The sequence below is a fragment of the Macadamia integrifolia genome, chromosome 6, assembly GCF_013358625.1.
Source record: "Macadamia integrifolia cultivar HAES 741 chromosome 6, SCU_Mint_v3, whole genome shotgun sequence".
In the NCBI taxonomy this organism is placed as follows: domain Eukaryota; kingdom Viridiplantae; phylum Streptophyta; class Magnoliopsida; order Proteales; family Proteaceae; genus Macadamia; species Macadamia integrifolia.
The window spans coordinates 31,822,231-31,843,663 of record NC_056562.1 but is presented as its reverse complement, the minus strand read 5'-3'; the positions used below and the strand labels follow the sequence as shown (position 1 = coordinate 31,843,663).

Here is a 21,433-nt window from a genome sequence, read left to right as displayed (position 1 = left end):
TTAGAATTGAAAAATAAATAAATTTAATAATTTAAAAAATCGCTAGTTTAAAACTGAAAGTTTTAGGCTGTAATCTTCTATAAAAGTTATGAGACGAAGAAGTTATCAGATCCTGGCTAGGGGTGTCGACTCACCATAGGCAAAACAAACTATTCATAGAAAATTTGGTTGGAAATGAATGCCAAGGTAAAACACATGGTGTAAACACAAATAGATGGAACCTATAGGATAGCATTCAAAGGTGCATAAATGCCACTACGCAGGCAAATGGAATCAGAAATACAGTTTTGACTCTTTAAAGGGAATGTTACCAGAGCTCCTTGCATATCAGTAAGCTTCTTCTATGTACAAACTATTCATAGAAAATTTGGTTGGAAATGAATGCCAAGGTAAAACACATGGTGTACACACAAACAGATGGTATGGAACCTATAGGAAAGCATTCAAAGGCACATAAATGCCACTACGCAGGCAAGTGGAATCAGAAATACAGTTTTGACTCTTTAAAGGGAATGTTACCAGAGCTCCCTGCATATCAGTAAGCTTCTTCTATGACATTGACCTTGGTTAGAAATTGTGCTGGTCTTCCAGATGGAATCAACTCTTCATAGAAAGCCTTCAACCCCATGGCCTGATCTTACTTCCCTATATATGTAAGTGTTTCTTCCATGACTTTGGCTTGTCTGGAGAGATAATTACTCAAACCAGACTCACCTGTTAGCTTACCCAAACTCTCATAAACTTTGGGTGCCACCCGGGGGTCATATCCAGCAGAATCAATCGATAATAGCCCAATGTGATCTGCTTCCATCTCCATCCTAGTAAAAGAGTGAGAAAAATTAAAGATCCATAATAGATTAACATAAATAATTGATCCTGTCCACCATCAAATGGCTCATAAACTGGAATAAAAAAAATGGAATTATACAAAAAGAATTGGAAGGAAGATTGTAATTTTTCCTTAAATTTGAAGTTTCCATTAAGGAACCTGACTCTCACATGACAGAGAGAGGTTTTCAAATATTAGGGGGAACAACCACGCTTTCCTAACATGAGAGATCCAAGTTGCAATTGTTCAGTATTTAGGCCATTGGAGGTCTTGCATTAATTCAACTCACTCATTTGGAAGAGACGCATGAAATATGGCATGATGAACAACTTTAGGAGGTGTAGGTACCATGGACCTCCGCCCCCAGGATCGCAATACGGCGCATAGCCCATGTACACACGCTAGGGTTCGACCCTAATGAGATGAGATAGTATCCCCTGGTCATCAAAAGCCAAAGGGGGATACATGTTATGGGTAAAAGGGAGTCGCCACCTAGAAAGGGTCTAGGACCCATAAATGTCTCCCCCAATCAAGGGAGAGAGACTAATGACTGATGGATAAGGTTGGTTTGCACGAAGGTTCTAGACAAGTGTCAAGTGACAGACTGGGAAGATGTTAGGCACCCAGTCTGCCCGACCCTAAGGCCGGTCTCTTTTTGTTTGACCAAAGTTTGTTTGTACCCTACTAACTAGTCCTAAATCTAGGTCACTGAAAATCCTAAACTAGGTATCTAAGCATGACATGTGAAAACCCTAAACCAAGTGTCTAAATTATGCTAGATAGGTTATGATGCAAATAATGAAATGATTACGCTAATTAAATAAGCCTAAATGATTTAATTAATGTATTATGAGTCTCAGATTAAGCTAATTAAATAAGCCTAAACCTAGGATTAGTTTAGCAACTTATGAAACCCTAAATTAAACTAATTCGATTAATGGAGCCTAACCTAGATGGATGATTAATGAACTTATGAAATCCTAAATTGAACTAATGTGTTTAATTGAGCCTAACCTAGATGGATGGTTAATAAAATTATAAAATCCTAAATTGAACTAATTGGTATGATTAAAGATTTAACACATTATGAGGTCCTATAATAGATTATTTGCAAGCGGTACCTAAATGGGTGGTAAAGTAAAGTATGGTATAGAATCCTATTTATGCTAGTTTGCAAATGACTTTTAACTAGATTAAAACTATGTTTATTAACTATATTAGATGATCAAAAGAGGGATGTAATTAAAGCTAGTTAGTCTAATTACACTTATCTAGGGTTTAAGATTGAATCTAAAACATTGGTTGAATGCAATATGAGTCCTACTTTGATCTTATTGTTTAATGGATTTTAGAACAACTAAGTGAAAGATGCCTAAAACTATCCTAGATTAGGTAAAAAAACGGATATGCTTAATCTAAGTATATACTACATTATATGAAATAAATCTAAATTGCTCTAAGGTTATGATTTACCTAATTAAACTGGTAAATAGATAAAAAAAGAATTGGTTAACCTAAATTGTTTAGATTAGCTACAATAAATTAAAGCAAAATTATTAAACCAGATATGATGGAAGCCAATTAGAGTATGATATGGATTAAAAATATTCCAACAAATGGTAAGAAATATGATTAGACCATGTTGAAAGTAAAATAAAATACCTAAGCTAGATTTACTGCTAAGCTTAAGGTTTGTTTTTTGAAGTTGAATTTAGATTAAAATGAAGAAAAGGAATAAAAAAGAGGGAAAAAGGGGGGGGTTCGGTTGGTGTTGGTTCAGCAGTGAAGAAGAAGAAGAAGGATATGATTCAGTGGGTTTAAGGCCTTGGTGGAGATGAAGGAGGGGGGAACTAGGAGAAGGAGAAAGGGTGCTGCCGGGTAGTGGTTGCAGCAGCTGGGAAGAAGAAAAGAAAAAGAAGAAGAAGAAAGGTGCAGCTATAGATTCGGTTTCAACAGTAGGGAAGGAGAAGAGAAAAAGAAGAAGAAAAAGAAGAAGAAGAAAGGAGGAGAAAGGTGCGGCTGCAAGTTCGGTTTCAGCAGCAGGGAAGAAGAAGAAGAAGAAGAAGAAGAAGAAGAAGAAGCAAGGTGTGGCTGCAGGTCCGGTTGCAGCAGCAGGGAAGAAGAAGAGAAAAAGAAGAAGAAGAAAGGAGGAGAAAGGTTGCAAGTTCGGTGGCTGTTGTAGCAGGGAAGAAAAAGAGAAGAAGAAGAAGAAGAAGAAGAAGAAGAAGGAAGGTGTGGCTGTAGGTCCGGTTGCAGCAGCAGGGAAGAAGAAGAGAAAAAGAAAAAGAAGAAGAAGAAGAAGAAAGGAGGAGGAAGGTTCGGCTGCAAGTCCGGTTGCAGCAGCAGGGAAGAAGAAGAGAAAAAGAAGAAGAAGAAGGATTAGGTTACATGTAAGATTCTGATCTAAGGGTCCAGATTAAAAGAACAAAAAGCAATTTAAAAAAACTAAACCAAATCAAAGGTAAACATGTTAAAAAAAAAACAATTAAGCCTAACTAATCTAAAAGAATCAATTAAACCTAAATACCCTTAATTGGACCGGAATAAATTAATTTACATCTAATAAACCGTATTGAACCAAACTGAAACTAATTAAACATAATTAATCTAAATAAATCAATTATTAATGAATTAGAAACTAATATATTAATTAAACTAATTCTAAATCGCTATTGGAAGAAAAATAAATAAATAAATACCTTAACCCGGCTTTAATCAAGAAACAATGGGAGATAACCCTTGTGCTTCAAGCTCGAAATTGAACCAAACCGGACTAGGTCTCCCGGCTCAAGGAGGATTACACATTCAAAAATTTTTACTTGGAGGAATTCTGTTTTAGAGAGAGGGAATTAGCAAAAACCTTCATGGGGCCATATTCCTTCTCTCAAATTCTTCTCATCCCCTTTGGAAGAGAGGAAGGGCTATTCTTATAGCCTTGGGACTTGGGACAATTCTCTCATATTTCCGATGTGGGACTAAAAATCTAGAGAGAATTGTCCAAAAAGGCTTGCTTTTGGACAAAGGGGTTTGGGCGCCATGTGGCACCCTTTGGTTGTTCGGAATGGAATCTGATATCGAACTTTAGAGTCAACTTTCGGGGGTCATATCTTTCAAACCGTTTGTCGGAATTCGACGTGTAGTATGTCGTTAGAAAGCTCAGTCCGAGCACTATCCAATGATGTGAGACATGATTGCAGTCTCGACCGGGAACCTTTACGAAAATATACATAAAGTAGGGACCCGGATCATATAATGAAAGAGAGAATTGAGCGTCGATTCGCATAGTTCTCGCATCAAAGTGTAATGTCCGACTTGAGGGGACAAACAACAATAATCCACAACATCAAATTCTAATTTTTGAAAACATTTTCTCTTGAAAGTTTATAGGAAAAAATGGTCATTTTCTACTCTAAGTTTGAAAATTCTCCAAGTCTAAAATATCCAACATGTAATCCTTCATATTGTCATTATTGCCGGAGGGTGACAAAATTCGGTGTCTACAGATTGCCCCTCTTTGACCGAGACTTGTGTAACAGTCGAAAGGCAAAGAAAAGAACACACCATTTTGTCACCAGGAGCAATGTACTACCGACATCCGGCTCAAGGATGGCGGAGGTGCAAATGCAAATGCAAATGCAAAATGAGAGATAAGACCAAAGATAGGAAATGTCGATCGATAACACATGCGAAATCAAGTAGTGTGTGGGTGCTACCGTGATATAAAACCTATCGTAGTCGATCAATATGCAGGTAAAACCTAGACTAAGGATGCACATGCAATATGTCATTCTTAGCGTAAAGAACCAAGTAGACAATGAATGCAGGTATGAAAGAGTACAAATGCAATTGGCTGTCAGGTATAAATAACCAAACACACCATGAATGTAAAAATGAGACAATGGTGTAAATGCAATTAGCCAACATTGGTATAAAGAATCAAGGAGACTTAAATGCGAGTATGGAAAGAGTGTAAATACAATCGACCGTTAGGTGTAAATAACTAAACGGATTACGAATGTAAGTATGGAAAAACGGTGTAAACATAATTAGCCAATATTGGTATAAAGAACCAAGTAGACTATGAATGCAAGTATGATAAAAGGAGTGTAGATGCAATCAGCTGTCATTGGTATAAAGAACCAAGCAGACCCTGAATGTAAGTATGAGATGATGGTGTAGATGCAATCAGTCGCCATTGGTATAAAGAACCAAGCAGACCATAGATGCAAATATGAGACAATGGTGTAAATGAATGGTCAAACACAAGAGAAACTAGGTTTGACCCCGGTGTAAGTAACCACCAGACGCAACTTTCAATCTCAACAGCCGGACTTAAGATAGAAATGGCATTCGTATAAATAATTGCCAGACCCGATCTTCAGTTCGAAAATAACTAGAATTAAATGGAGGTGACATTGGTGTAAATAACCGTCAGATCCAATCTTCGGCTTAAATAACCGGACTTTGAGGTGAGACTGACATTAGTGTAAATAACCGTCAGACCCGATCTTCGGTGTAAATAATCGGACTTGAAATGGAATTAGCAATGGTGTAAAGAACCATCCGAACCAATCTTCGGTATAAATAACCGGACTTGAAATGGAGCTGACATTGGTGTAAATAACCGTCAGGCCTAATCTTCGGTGTAAATAACCGGATTTTGAAATAGAATTGGCAATGGTGTAAAGAACCATCCGAACCAATCTTCGGTGTAAATAACCGGACTTGAAATGGGACTGGCCATGGTGTAAAGAACCATCCAAACCAATCTTCGGTGTAAATAACCAGACTTGAAATGGAATTGACGTTGGCGTAAATAACCGTCAAGCCCAACCTTCGGTGTAAATAACCGGACTTGAAATGGAATTGACAATGGTGTAAAGAACCGTCAGGCCCAATCTTCGGTGTAAATAACCGGACTTGAAATGGAATTGGTAATGGTGTAAAGAACCATCTGAACCAATCTTCATGAGCTGATGCATTTGAGGTTAAATACCGCAAAATCTTAAATGTTCAACATTGTAATCATGAGATGTAATGATATTGCAATTCAATTTAAATAAAAATCAACCTGATTGGTTAGACAAAGGGTTAGTCATGCAAATCCTAACACTGTGCTCACGTAAGAGAGTGTAAATGACCACCACTATAAAAAGGAGTGAGAAGTGTTTACATTGGAAAATGACAAAGAAGGATTTTGCCAAAACAAATTTTACCATGAGAACGAAGCTAAAACAAGGGAGGTAACCCATCAATGAGTGTTGCCCCAGACTGTGACATCTCCATTTTGCTCGGCCTAAACTCACATAAATCTTGCCTGAATATGCATTACTTGCATGTATCTGCAACTTATGGAAATATAGTTTGATGTCTCCAATTGTAATGGCTTTCGGTTGCTCCGACCAAATCTTTATCTCATGGTGAACATCCTCAACATGTTGATCCCTTCTTTTCCTTGTGAGTGCACCTTTCTGATGTGGCCCGCATTTTATGAGCGGGAATAGTAGTAACTTCTTTGGCTGCTTCTCAAGACTTGAGGGGTGGCTCCTTAAAATACCCAAAACATCATGTCTGTGGCCCAAGCTCTAAGAAATAAGTAGTAAGCCAATCAAATAATATGAAAAGGATGCAGACCCAATGGTTCTACCAAGTGTAGAGTTGGGAGCTATTACATGGAATGACGAGCTCACTAGAGAAATCACGCCAACTAATGAGGCTTAGAAGAAAGGACTAAGTGGTGAAACTCTTGGGAATCCGTCGAAATAAGGGACGGGAGAAAGAGTTCGAGTCTAAGAAGGCCATCTCCTGATGATAAAAGTAGCAATGATCAAATCGCCTTCAAAATAGGAAGCCAAGCAAGGACATTCATGTGAAGCCCAAACAAAACAAGGTAGTATGGTGATTGAGGTGATGGACCGAGCTTGAAATTGACTTCTCAAGCTGCCTACGTATCCTGAGTAAATCAGGAATCAGGTCGGACGTAGTTCCTGCCGCTGGTGATGTATTGGTTGTAAAGCCTTGATAATTAAGTTCCATCATAACTGGGTGAGCTCGAAGTTATCGGAGAAAATCTCACCACATTTAGCCTAGGAGGACTTGTTAGGTTATAATGGGGCTTAGGACTTGGTTCCAAATGAGGGTAAAAGCTCAAATGTGCCCCCAGGGTCTAACTAGAATCTTCAATTTTTGCCTTTATTGCTTTCTTTCTTTTTCTTCAATTTTTGTGAGCAATTTTCTCTCTTGCCCCTGCCTAGGGTATTGGATTGCTTTTGGATTAAAGCTTTGCTCCTTTTTTTTTCTTTTTTTCCTTTCTTTCTTTCTTTCCTTTGGAGCTTTGCTATTTTTTTTTTGTTATTGAATTTTGAAATGGAAAAGTGCTTTTCCCCAACATTGGCAATATCAGGCTCTAGTACAAAAAATGTCTTCTAATCAGACCCCAGAGGCTAGTAGGATTAAATATGTGAAGGGTACCTTGGTAATGGGATATGGGTAGGCCGTAATGGGCTTTCCAAAGGATAGGCTTAGGCCCAAAAAGGGTAACTAGTGGAGTTTAACTTCTCAGGATTTTTTTTTTGGATAACTAGCGGCCAAGGATGGCCTCCCTTAATAGGCTGAATGATGTGAAAAATTCTCTTTAAGCTCCTTACTCGTTGGAAGGGGATTAAATGTGTGGAGAGCTCAAGACCTTTTATTACCAAGGCTCTGGCACCAAAATGAATGACGGATGACTGATGGGCTCCCTCCCTTTTTTTTTTTGAAGAAAATAGGCAAAAGATCACTGCAAGATTCATCATCAAGAGATGGAAATGGGGAGGAGAACAAACAAAATACTCAAAATAAACTATTTCATTAAAAACTGAAACGATTACACCATGTGGAAACTTGATTGGATTGACACAACATCAAAATTAAAAAGAAAAAACTTCTCACACGAAACCGAAAGGGAAAAAAGCTGGAAATACCTAACAACATGACTGACTACCTACAACACCGAAGGACTTGAACCCAGACATGACCAACCCCTCTTTGTCTTCTATAATCATCAGAACTTCTGTACCAAAGAGCTTACTATCATCCATAAATCCTCCTTGATGCCCCAGATGGGCCTACTAGGCTGCTTAAGACTCTGCCCGATCAACCACGCAGTTAAAGAAGATCTCAAAACCTGGTAACTCCTTTCCTGATATTTCATCGAGCCACAGTTCTGAAAACCCAGAGTATGAAGAGTCATGCACTTCCTTAATGAATTGACCATTCAAGTTCTTGAAATAGGGTACCATCTCAAGAGTTTCAGATGCTTCTGATTGATACTTCATGAACTCTCCTTCAACTATCTTGATCTGTTTGTGCTTTGCGTCCGATTTCACCACATGAACATGCCCCTCGCTCTGGATAGACAGACGCCTAATAAAGATGGTGGGGTCAAATTCTTTCAAATCCTCACTAAGAGCATTGATTGATTGGTGATTTGGAAGAGGATTTGTGGTTACACTAGGCTGTTTAGGTCAAAGCTCAAACTTTTTAGCATCATAAAGGTCCTGTATAGCATGTTTCAAATTGAAACAGTTATCTGTGGTATGTCCTTCTTGGCAATGATAGTGGCAGAATAGGTCTGGATTATACCAACGTGGCTTTGGCTCGGGAATAGGCCTTGGTTGGATCGTAGAAATCAATCCGGCTTTCGCTAATCTGCTAAAAACTGAACTCAGGGGTGCACCCAAATTGGCGAACTGCCTCTTAGGTCGACTGGGAGGAGCTGTCCCTTGCTCTAGTGTGAACGGAGCTACCGTTGTGGACGATATTGGTGCCGCAGAAGGGAGAGTAGACATTATGGCATTGACCCCTGAGCTTTTCTGTTGTGGAGGTCTTCTGCTACTACTGGACTCAGTTGCAAACCGATCCATTTTGGGGAGTTCCCTTTGAAAGATGGCATCCTCGACCTGTTGTGCCGCAACTATCAAACCATCAAAGTTAAGGATGGGGAGAGCAAACAAAAACTTTCGGTATGGGTCTCGCAATCCTCTCACTATCATTCCCACTTGCTCTCTCTCATTTGGCCTATCCCACATCTGAGCCGCTTTGTCACGAAACCTTTTCAAATAGCTAGTGAACCCTTCACCTGCTGCTTGCTTTGTTGTTTCCAACTCTCTCCTGGTCAATTCTATCTCTGTATTATAGGAGTATTGGCGAGTAAACGCCTTCATCATGTCGTCCCAAGTGCGGGTTAAGGAAGAATCTAGGGCCATTAGCCAATGGTGAGCAGCACTAGTCAGTGAAAATTGGAAGGCCTGCCCCAGTTGCTCATCCGTGAAGCCTCGGCCTCCCCTTAACTGGTCAATAAAAGATCTTAAGTGAGTACGGGGATCACCCCTACCATCAAACTTTTCAGAGGTCCATTTAAATTTTTCTGGCAACCTAACATAAGGAAAGAAACACAATCCTTCTGTATCAATGATTTGATCTTCAACACCTTTAAGGTTCCTGATCAAGTGTTCAAGGCGACTAACTTTATCCTTCAACTCTTGGTTCTCAAGACTTTCAGACTTTCCCATAACAGGGCTATTGTCAATCACAACATCATCCTCAACACCTAACACATTGGGGTGAGGAACAACCCTAGGACTATGGAGACGACTCCGTTGGTCCTGAACTTCTGCCGGTCGAGTAACACCAGCCTGAGCTTGCGTCATCGCAGTTAAGTTTGCTAACATCTCCTCAATCTTAGTGACACGAGCCTCCATGGGGTCGGGATTTGTTGGTGAAATGTCATCTTGACTCATGGCATCTATACCCTCTGGTGAAACGGGAAACGGGAAACGGGAAACGGGAAACACTTCTAATGAGGGTTCTGGTGAAAGCCTCACTAGTCTAATTGAATTAGGACCTTTGACCCACAAGGGTAGGGAATGGCCTTCCTGACGAGAAATGGCGCCTCAACTGAGTAGAATATGATGAGAAAGTGAAACTTCGGATTACACTCCTTATTGGTACTGGAACATGGACAAAAGAAAGGATGAGATGGTAACAAGTACATTCTCCTATTTGAGCATAATTAGGGTCAAAGCATACACAAACAAGGACAACTAGACCAAACAAGAGTTAGCTCAAATGAGAGTGGCATCAACTTAGCGGTAAACCAAAAGGAAGTGCCCCTAAGTTGAAGAGACTCTCAATTGATAGATCAAACAAGGTGGTTCGTGTAAGAACTTCCATATAGGCGGATCTACATCGAATCAATCACCGAAAACCGCGGTGGACGAATTTGGGTCCACTATTAACATCGAGATAGCATGTGTGAAACCTTTACCAGGTTGAGACCTATACCACATCGGACCGGTGATGTTAGCATATAGCCACGGTACCAATCATACGGTGCAGTTGTAAGAATCTACAACTGGTGTAGTTATAAACACTAGCACCTTTAATGTTAATGATAAATCCAATCCTTCCGTTGGTGAATGGCATATTGAGACAGGTAAAAATGACTACAAGGGGTTCCAACATGAACAGCAAACAATATTACATTAGTTGTGTTGATCCTAGTCATTGGTTCTATGTCCAAGTATATGATACATGTTGGTTAGGTTTAGGACCGGCAAGGCTACCTTGACAAGACCGATATACCTATCACCCGTATATACGGAATGAATCAGAGGCACGTGGTCCCTTTGATATACCAATAGGGGAATTGCTCGAGCATATCGAACTCAGAGTGTTAACCGACAGCGTCTCTTTGGGCACACCTAAATGTGTGTGATCTCCCTCAAGGACGCAAGGTAACACCCTCGCCGATAAGTTCCGTATTCAAGACCTAAATGGTACGGTATTAAGGGGTGTGATGTAACTGGGGGCGGCCCAAACGTATGTAAGGGACCCTGGCAGCTACACCACGGGGGTGAATAAGGGTAAGGCATGCTGTGCACAATGCAAGAAGTGTATGCAAGTGATGAAGAGTGAAAAATAACATGTCAATATACAAACAATAAGGTACAAACAAAGCTATACAAACAGTGGTCAATCAAGAGTCTGACGTCCCCAGTGGAGCCTAACCTAGATGGATGATTAATGAACTTATGAAATCCTAAATTGAACTAATGTGTTTAATTGAGCCTAACCTAGATGGATGGTTAATAAAATTATAAAATCCTAAATTGAACTAATTGGTATGATTAAAGATTTAACACATTATGAGGTCCTATAATAGATTATTTGCAAGCGGTACCTAAATGGTTGGTAAAGTAAAGTATGGTATGGAATCCTATTTATGCTAGTTTGCAAATGACTTTTAACTAGATTAAAACTATGTTTATTAACTATATTAGATGATCAAAAGAGGGATGTAATTAAAGCTAGTTAGTCTAATTACACTTATCTAGGGTTTAAGATTGAATCTAAAAGATTGGTTGAATGCAATATGAGTCCTACTTTGATCTTATTGTTTAATGGATTTTAGAACAACTAAGTGAAAGATGCCTAAAACTATCCTAGATTAGGTAAAAAAACGGATATGCTTAATCTAAGTATATACTACATTATATGAAATAAATCTAAATTGCTCTAAGGTTATGATTTACCTAATTAAACTGGTAAATAGATAAAAAAAGAATTGGTTAACCTAAATTGTTTAGATTAGCTACAATAAATTAAAGCAAAATTATTAAACCAGATATGATGGAAGCCAATTAGAGTATGATATGGATTAAAAATATTCCAACAAATGGTAAGAAATATGATTAGACCATGTTGAAAGTAAAATAAAATACCTAAGCTAGATTTACTGCTAAGCTTAAGGTTTGTTTTTTGAAGTTGAATTTAGATTAAAATGAAGAAAAGGAATAAAAAAGAGGGAAAAAGGGGGGGGGGGGGGTTCGGTTGGTGTTGGTTCAGCAGTGAAGAAGAAGAAGAAGGATATGATTCAGTGGGTTTAAGGCCTTGGTGGAGATGAAGGAGGGGGGAACTAGGAGAAGGAGAAAGGGTGCTGCCGGGTAGTGGTTGCAGCAGCAGGGAAGAAGAAAAGAAAAAGAAGAAGAAGAAAGGTGCAGCTACAGATTCGGTTTCAGCAGCAGGGAAGGAGAAGAGAAAAAGAAGAAGAAAAAGAAGAAGAAGAAAGGAGGAGAAAGGTGCGGCTGCAAGTTCGGTTTCAGCAGCAGGGAAGAAGAAGAGAAGAAGAAGAAGAAGAAGAAGGAAGGTGTGGCTGCAGGTCCGGTTGCAGCAGCAGGGAAGAAGAAGAGAAAAAGAAGAAGAAAGGAGGAGAAAGGTTGCAGGTTCGGTGGCTGTTGTAGCAGGGAAGAAGAAGAAGAGAAGAAGAAGAAGAAGGAAGGTGTGGCTGCAGGTCCGGTTGCAGCAGCAGGGAAGAAGAAGAGAAAAAGAAAAAGAAGAAAGGAGGAGAAAGGTTGCAGTGGCTGTTGTAGCAGGGAAGAAGAAGAAGAAGAAGAAGAAGAAGGAAGGTGTGGCTGCAGGTCCGGTTGCAGCAGCAGGGAAGAAGAAGAGAAAAAGAAAAAGAAGAAGAAGAAGAAAGGAGGAGGAAGGTTCGGCTGCAAGTCCGGTTGCAGCAGCAGGGAAGAAGAAGAGAAAAAGAAGAAGAAGAAAGGGGTGTACAAAACAAATCAAAGGAAAGGACGGACTTTGAAAAAGATGTAGAGAGGGACAAGCAGCCAAGAAAAATAAATCTTTTTTACGTTGAGGAAGAGTGTAAGTGAGAGTGAGAAGTAGATTACGAAAACAAGGGGGGAAGCGGGCCGCAAATCATTATTTTAGAAAGAAAAAGTATCGACATGTTATCTATTGAACATGTGATCTTCTAATTGGGAAAAATAAAATCATAATAATAGAGGATGAGCACAAATTTATACCCCTCAAAAAAAAAAAATTTAAGGCAAAGATAGTTGGGGGAGAACATATTGATTACGGAATAGAAAGGAGAAATTGTCAGCAACAAAGCTATTTCTAAATCTTTTGACTTAAAAAAAAAGCATATTTGAGAACCAGATGACATCAACTAAACAATGTCATCTGCATTATGGCATAGTTACTACAGAAAATACTCGAACAAATACATGGGCATATTAGAAGTGGGTGTGCTTGTATCAAAATGGCAATACTCAACTAAGTATAGAGGAGAATCAACATGAACTCACCCTTTCAGCAAAATGGGCAGCATTGTCTTTTTGGTTCTGAAGAGGTGAAATAATGGGAAGGTATTCAATCTGTCAAAGCCAGAATAAGATCACTATATTAAAAACTATATACTTAGTTCAGAAGCCAGAAGAATGAATCTGTTGAATTAAGTAATGAATCGAGGAAGCTCGGTATTCAAAAAGGCGGGATAAAAGTTTAGATTTTAATAAAATGGACTAACTAGGATTGAAGCTAAATGGGTAGCATAAACAATAATTTTGGCATTATCCATACATTTTAGGGGAATGAAACGCAGATTCCTTGAAATATCCAAATTTTCCGAATATCTAAATATTAGGCCAAACTTCTATCATATCAAATTGAAACTTAACCACAATATACAAGATTAGTATGCGATAAAGAAATATAGCAAGCAACCAGCTACTATAGATTGATATCATTGACTATGTAATTGAATGAAATGAGGAAACTGCATACTATGAAAAACAAATTAAGAAATGGTGGCCCCTGCACTGACAAGAACATAGACTTAGAAATTAGCCAAATTACAAAATCCAGTTGCAAATAATGACAAAGCTAAAGCTTTTATCCTAGACAAGCCATCAGCAAGCATTACATCAATGTGATTGCAACAATGCTGATCAAATGTCTGCAGCCGAAACCAGTAAAAAATACAGCTGAGAGTATTTCATCTGAAAAGAGATTCCCGCCTATCATTTATTTAAAGTCATTAGGCAGCCCCACGTTCAGTCACTTTGTAAAATAGAAGACTACAAGAAGAATCATCTGGTCTTACCTTGAATTAACTTTCAAGAATGGAATATAAGATATTTCCTGAATCTGATGGGTGTTAAACAGCCATCCCATGAAGAACAACTCTCTGCAATGAGATTAACGATGTTGACTCCTAAGTTGGGAAAGTCATACTTCATTAAAATAATAACTAGTTGAGTTTTTATGGCACATCTTGCAATCAAAAACAAATTCCAATAGAAGTATTGTTTAAGATTTAAGAGAGGTGATACCAGTAGCTGGGGCTGAAAAGTTTTAACCTCACGTCACTACATTGGGTATTTATCAACTAAACAAACAGAAACTATAAGTTGATTCTCTAACCTTCATTCACAAAAGAAGTGGTTCTGCACCACTTAAGAGGCAGGTTATCAGTAAATTGCAAACTCTTTCTTATATAACATTTGCCTTAAAAGGTCCTGGGATTTGAAAACCTTGGTAGGAACAAGGAGCAAAATGCAGGATTGTAAAACAGCAATGGGTTCAAAATTAGTTGGAGAAATTGGAGAATCAATGGTTTTACAAGTTAGGATAAAAAAAATTCTTAAGCTTAATTAGGTTCTTTTGGAAGCTTAATTGTATTGCAGGATGTGAACAAAGGGACCACTATAAAAATACGAATGAATTAAAGCATAAAGCAATATACCATATATACAAGAGATCAGATGGAATATTACATGTCCTTTATTCATTTTAACCGAGCAATTTCATTTAGCATAATGTGTATGCTTGTTTTATCTTTGTTTCTTTTAAAGCATAAGAAGTAAAAAGTAAGAAGTGCAACAATCAATTCAAAATTACACTTACCAGAACACAAAAACTGAAGGTAAAACAGATTGAAATTCATAGGTCAAAGGGGGGAAGGAAAAAATGTGCATGCATAGAATAAAATACCTCCACGAAATTGTGAAATTGGGTGAACATTCTGAACATGCTCTTTGCCAAAGAAATATTCCCCCTACGAAGAATAGCATAAAGATAAAGAAAATTTAGTGAGTTAAAATTTAATATAGCCATATAGGAAATTTCCATATAAGCCAAAACCCATACCAAGACTGATCAAAGTGCACATGTGGATAGCGAACAACTACTGGCTGGATTGGATAACCAGGAATGAATGCACCAAGTTGGAAAGCAATAAGGACCCTCCCGTTAGTTGTGGTACCCTCAGGAAACAATAGAACTTGAGGAAAGTCATCGCATGAAGCTTTCCGCTGTATTCAGATCCTTCAAAGTACATTTCTGTATCAAATGGCTTATAAATAGATACAACTTATTCCTTTAAATTAAGTTGAATCCTGGTTAGAAATCTAAATAATTCATAGTATACGAATATCACAAGATTTTATAGAATAGCAACCATGGCAATTAGGAGAACACATCTTGACACTCGGTTACAACATAACGAAGTTTATGTAACGTAATATCAAAGCAGATATAGCAAAGGAATATGTGATTCTACAGTATGTAAGAATCATAAACACAACTCAACAAAAGCCTTATCCCAACTATTTGGGGACAGAAGAAACCAGCCGGGGGGTGGGGGGGAACAAGAGAAGCGTACAGGTTAATTAAATTAAGATGCAACGATAGAAAACAAAAGGGGGTAGGGGATGTAACCAACTAAAAAGTAAAAACCACAAGATTTCTGAAAACCACACTGTTCTATCAAGTGAGAGCAGATTTAAAATGTACAAATATCAGATAAACATCAAGTACGCAACAGTTCATGAATCATATAGCAATAAGAGTCTTAAATTGTATCCTGAAGCTCTATTATTCCAACCATTGGTTATGTTCAAGCCAGTCAAAAGTGTTGATTCATGAATCGCAAAAGCTTAGAAGAGATGACAGCATATATATTCCATAAGAACTTGCAAATACGAAGCAATATTTTAAGTTGTCCCCCTCCTCGAGAATGAAGGAAGAAAAAATGCACAGGATCTTTATCCCAAATCATGTAAAGATTAGCAAGCAAGGTACATGCACACCCAAAAGAGGAATGGTGGCAATAACAAACTATTGGTCACAGTTCACAGGTAAGAGGGAAAAAAACCCTAATTGAATGCATGGTTCCAAGTTTCACCAAAATTTCGCGGAACTTCACGAAATATTTCAGTTTCGCAGGCTTTCCAAATTCATTCACTTTGACAGGTTTCACCGCATAATGAGTTTTTTACCTTGTTTTTGAGATTTCTTGGCCAAATCACTTATGTACAAGGTTTGGGCAAGTACTTGGGCAGTAGAGGAACAGAGTGGAAGTGGAGACTTGCTGCGTTGTTGGTTTGATCCTCCACGGAACTCGATGTGGTAGTAGGAGTCGAGGACTCTAGGATGGGCATAGGTGTGACTTGCTACTTGTATTGTTGATTTCGATATATTTACCTTTTTATAACAAACCATGTATGATTTATGAAATGGTTTATAATTTGATGTATGTTCATTCCTAACTCATATTTAAGTTGTTTTACTTGAATTATATATGTTATAGCACTAAAAATTGTGGAATAGGGCATATTGGATAATGTATACAGCATACACTACCAACCTAAGGTCCAAAGACAAACTACTATTTTGGGTGTGATTTTTCAAAATTCAAGGGTTCCACTATGTTTAGAGAGCCTAAAATAGGGCTTTAGGACCTAAATTTCGAAACTTACAACATAGAAAAAGAATGTAGAGGTTTTGACCAAAATTTCGGTTTAGAGGGCCTAAAATAGGGTTTCCTAGAAGTTTCAGTGTCTAATTTGGTCATCAAAACTTACCCTCCCCCACCCCCCCAAAAAAAAAAGAAGTGTAGAGGTTCGGCCGAAACTTCGGTTTCAAGCCTAGTCCCGAAACCTTGAACCTTGAGTGAATGGCCCCAAGTGCCTACCAAATTTGATACACAATGGAAGGACATGCCCAATTCCCAGTGGCTAGAGTCCCAGCTTTTCCAAACAAGCAAATGGAATCTATCATATGATGTACAAAAGAAGTAAGCTTCAATAGGAAATTCATATACAGCATAGGATAAAATGAACACTTTCTTGTGCTACATGAGCACTTGAACAGAAAAGACAACTTCAACTACACTACTAAGTAAGTGAACACCACATTTAAGATTGGAGCCTTCCTACCTTTATTTCACTAACAGCATGCGTCCTCGATGATGCTGAAAACCTGTTAACATAAATAACCATAAATAACCTAAGAAAATATAACAAAGATGGAAGCATCAACCAGGGATTAATTACATCATAAAGCATATAAAAAGGCATGATGATTTACTTAAACATCAGTAAACCATTATGTGTAGAAAGATATAACATAATATGCAGCTATAAAAGTAAAGAATTACCTGCATTGCTCTGATGATTGTTCCGACAAAAGGCATCGCATCATGTGACTCAGAAGAAACAATGGTTGGAGATAATTCATAGAAAAAGAAAATGGGTTCAATGTATGATACATGGTTAGATACAACAATAGGAGCTGTCTCCCTTGGAGCAGGTCTTCCTATTCTCTTTATCCAGTGATACCTGTAACCCATAAAAAAGAGAGAAGAGGTGATCAATGGGGAGGAATCAAAGCACTTGTTCAGAAATTGAATGCAATGTAGGACCACCAGAAGAGATAGAACACATGATGATGGCAGGCCACCTCAAACACTCAAAAATCCTAGAACATATAAATATATATATATATTAATGAAGCTAATTTTTTTTCCCATTCAAGGCTAAGAGTAGATTATGTACATTGTTCCCATAGAGGTTTATTCCCTTCTACATATGCGCAGTGAATTACTTTATTCTGGGGGTGATGAAAAGAGATGAATACACAAGTCCAGCAGAGTTCCAAATACATACTCTCATTTATTCTCTCCTTTTATTTTCCATTTTACCCCCCAAAAAAAAATGTTGTACATGTAAATTAAACTTACATACTGATAATCTAATAATCTAAACTGATGAATCGAATCAGTGCTTTGCCAACCATTATGTTAATATTCATAAATCACAACAACAACAACTCAGCCTTATCCCAATGAAATGGGCATGGATCCTTGTCCTCTAATCATGAAAATATGCATGTATGTTGATATTTATGAATAATTTTGTCAAAATTCATCAGCTTCTCGTGGATTGAGTACGACTTTGGATTGCCAGGATCTAAATTCACATTTTGGCATCTCCTTCCCCAAAAAGGTTGCAGGACTAATTAACTGTTAAAGTTAGGAAACCAACTGTAGGTGAGGACTATGCTTCGCAACACTCAGGCCTTTCCAGCAGCAAGATTGGATCTCTTAAAACTGTGAATGTGTTACTCGACACATGTAACCAAGTGTCTGATTCACGATAAATTAACGAACTGATTAAAGCGAAGAAACTAAAACATACAAAAACAGAGAGAGCAGCTAAAGGTAGAGAAAGGCCCGCAGCCTACCCGAAAGAGAAAAGAATGCAACGAGAACACATTCGAGTGATGCACATGATCCTACACCTCCACCTGGGCATGGGATTCTGCTTGTCCTTCCAACCCTGTAGAGCACATTTGGTAGCGACATACCCCACCGCAATGCATAGCCCAAACAAGATTAAACGAAGAATTACAATTGGAATGCAAACCAAAATCTTCAGCCATTCATATAGCCCTTCGATGTTAGGGGTGTTGTTCCGAAACGGATCGATCGTCGATTGCGGCGGAATGGAGAAACTTCCGGCGCCGATTTCATCGAAAGGATTCTGATCCTCCGTGCCCTTCACCTGTTTGCTATGATTAGAGAAGCTTTGAATGAGGGGTCTATGGAATCCGTTGATGTTCACTACCACTTCGGCTTCGTCGGATGCGTGGCGTTGTTCCGATTCCAGAAGAGGAGCTCTCAGGCAATCTCCCGTCATGAATGCCAAATTCTTTTTGCCACTTTCCAGAAAACGCAGAGGAAGGAAAGGAAGGAATCTTACCTATGGACCCAGGAGAGGAAGACAAAGATACGGAGGTTGAGGAAAGTTCTGATCGGCTTCAAAGTTCTAATTAATAATGATAGACTCATCGGTTATTTATGGGAACTAGTTGTTTTTCCAGCTTTCGTTTCTCTCTCCTCCCTAAATAAAATAAAGGATGGAAATAATGCCTTTTCACATGGAGAAGAGAGAGAAAGACTCAAGGGTTGCACCAAAAAAGAGACAGACTCATTAGGGGTTGACTTGATGTCGGTCATTAAAAGAATTCTTTTTCCCGTGCAAAGATTTGAGGTTAGTAAATTTAGACCGAGTTTCTGGAGGTATTACCGCACAATGGCCATTGGTCATGTGAGATTGGCATTTGAGGGTACTTTCAATTTTGTATAATATAGGTGAGTTAATTATGATAACATAGTTGTTTAATCACCCGGTCGGTTTAAATCTTCTATGGTGAGCTGTGAGTGGCAAGGATGACTCAACGGTTGAAAGGGCTCTTACATGTATTCTAATCATTGGATCCTCATTGCCTCATTGTAGAAGATTTTTATGTTCACATGGTCATGGCAATCCCTTTTCTCTCCGGTGAAAAAAATTGAGATATTAAAAACAAGGAGATAACATATGAAGATAAATCATATCTGGAGTGATGCTATGGAAATTGGATGGTTACTGAAAAACAACCATGATGTTTTACTTAATATGTGGCATAAAACTCTAGTTTCAGTACGCATAGAACTAGATAAACATCCCTGTTACCCTAAATTTTGTATGACAACTAGTAATAGATATATGGGGGATCTAAAAGTAATAGCCAAAGAGGCAGTATGGGAAAAACAATATATTTGTAGATCGGATATGTTATATATTAACTTATAACTATGTTTGTTTCCTTTGAATAAATAAAAAAAAAAAAAAAAAGAGAGAAAAATGGGGATTTTTTTTGGTAAAATAGCAAAGTCAATGCTCATTTGGATGATCAGGGTGGGAGAATGGAGAGACAGCCATCCATAAATAAAGAAGCTATCAGCTTATGTAGCAACCTATTTTCCTTGCCCCATCCAACCCCTCCACAAAGTTGCACCTTTCTGGGTAGGATTTCGAGGGATAGGAAATAGTCAAAGTAGAAAATACTCCACCATTATGAGAGTGGCAGATAGAGAGGATCGATGTTGTGATCATTAAATCCTTCGGCTATGGAACTCATAACCACCCTTATGGCCACTGTTTGATTGTTGGAATCCATAAATACCCTAAGAAGGTCATTTTATCCTAAGAAGAAAAATCAAGGGCCTGTTTGATAACGTTTCTGCCGTTTCTGTTTCAAGAAACGGCAAAAACATAAATTTTCGTTTCCAGAAACAAAAACAGAATTGAAGGTGTTTGATAAGTCATATTTTTAGAAGTTGATGGTAACCAGTGAAAGAATTACCACAAGTCATTTCCAGAAACGGCAAAACAAGTTGAACTTGTTTCGCCTGGGTCGTTTCTTGAATCATAAATAAGTAAAAATTTATATTTCTATTTCTAAAAATAAGTTAAACGAAACAGTTTTATCAAACGCTTTTTGCTCCGTTTCTGCTGTTTCTGAAAACAGAAACGGCAGAAACGCATTTCTTGAAACGTTATCAAACAGACCCCAAATTTCTTTGCTGCCCATGCTATTACCATTTGGAAGATCTAGAAAAGACGAAATGCAAGATGCTTCAAGACTTCTACTCCTCCTCTTCGCTCTTGGGTGAGTTCAGTCAATAGAAGTATTAAGGAGGTTTTCTCTCTTCCTGATTTATTCTAAGGTGAAGCCACTACTTGATTCTGGATCGGAGTCCACTCCCCCCCCCCCACCCCCAAAAAAAATTCTGGAGTCTTATCCATTTTCTTTGATGCAACTGCTAATAATTGGCCCAAAGCGTTGGGCATGGAATGTATTATCTTGGACCGCTAAAGCAAGCGTGCCTCATTGCCTCAAACCATTTTGTGCTTATTCCGATAGTGGTGGGCAAAGCTTTGGGTGTTCGTTTCGTTCTCTCTTCAACTATCCACATTGGCCTCCCAATTGCTTCTCCTCCGCCCCTTTACCACTACTTCTAATATTTCTATTTTTGTCAAGGGCATTTTGCTTTTAAAAATATTCTTTTTCTTTTTGCAACTTTGTGTTTATGGGGAGGGGTGAAAATGGATGACCCACTCTATTACTAAATGGGCACTCTCTTTTCACGTAGATGTTTTTGGGAGTCCTCATTTTTATGAGATTTTGGAATTATGTATTATTGTGCTTTTGCCTCGGCATATTGAATAAATTGATGTTTACATAAAAAGTAATAAAAAAAAAAAATAATAAGGTGATTTGCAAGGATTTAACAAAAAAATTGCGAAGAAGTCTCGTGTGAACATGAATTTAGTTCTTGGTATCGGTACCGATATTGGTCTCTGCCAATACCGATCAGTCTTGAATTAGTATCGGAGAGGATTGGTGTATAACAGTCACTTTTACCCCTGAAACAGTATGGATAACCGATCCAGATCGATCAAGGATTGGAGATCGTTTTCAACCAATTTCGATACAATATGGCTGATATGGCCGATACGGTACCGAAACTTGAAACCATGCGTGTGAAAGGGTTTCATAATTAAAGAAATATTTTTTGGGTAAAAAAAAAAAAAGAAATCGGTGGATTCTTCCCTCCATAATTAAATAGAAATTTGTTTTTTTCTTTTTTCCAATCGCCTCACA

At 38.2% G+C, this 21,433-nt stretch overlaps 1 protein-coding gene across 4 annotated transcripts; it reads right to left on the bottom strand.

Moving 5' to 3' along the window:
- Nucleotides 1–222: 222 nt before the first annotated feature.
- LOC122082851 (lysophospholipid acyltransferase LPEAT2-like) lies at nucleotides 223–18,764 on the bottom strand. 4 transcript variants are annotated; one of them, XM_042650645.1, is made up of 8 exons: nucleotides 18,367–18,764; nucleotides 18,185–18,279; nucleotides 17,100–17,280; nucleotides 16,879–16,938; nucleotides 14,810–14,973; nucleotides 14,654–14,717; nucleotides 12,967–13,035; nucleotides 223–818 (listed from the first exon to the last, which is right to left on the bottom strand). In XM_042650645.1, the coding sequence occupies exons 1-8, from the start codon at nucleotides 18,637–18,639 to the stop codon at nucleotides 777–779; spliced, it is 948 nt and encodes a 315-aa protein (XP_042506579.1). In that variant the 5' UTR covers nucleotides 18,640–18,764; the 3' UTR covers nucleotides 223–776. The 4 variants fall into 4 exon arrangements, with proteins under 4 accessions (XP_042506579.1, XP_042506576.1, XP_042506577.1 ...); XM_042650642.1 differs by having other exon boundaries at nucleotides 18,185–18,764; XM_042650643.1 differs by lacking the exon at nucleotides 12,967–13,035 and having other exon boundaries at nucleotides 18,185–18,764.
- Nucleotides 18,765–21,433: the final 2,669 nt, after the last annotated feature.

Coding starts and splice junctions, on each gene's coding strand:
- LOC122082851 (XM_042650642.1), bottom strand. CDS start 18,639: ATGACGGGAGATTGCCTGAGAGCTCCTCTTCTGGAATCGGAACAACGC. Junction 14,718..14,809: donor GTGCACTTTGATCAGTCTTG/GTATGGGTTTTG, acceptor TATTCTTCGTAG/GGGGAATATTTCTTTGGCAA. Junction 13,036..14,653: donor AATTTCACAATTTCGTGGAG/GTATTTTATTCT, acceptor TGGCTTTGACAG/ATTGAATACCTTCCCATTAT.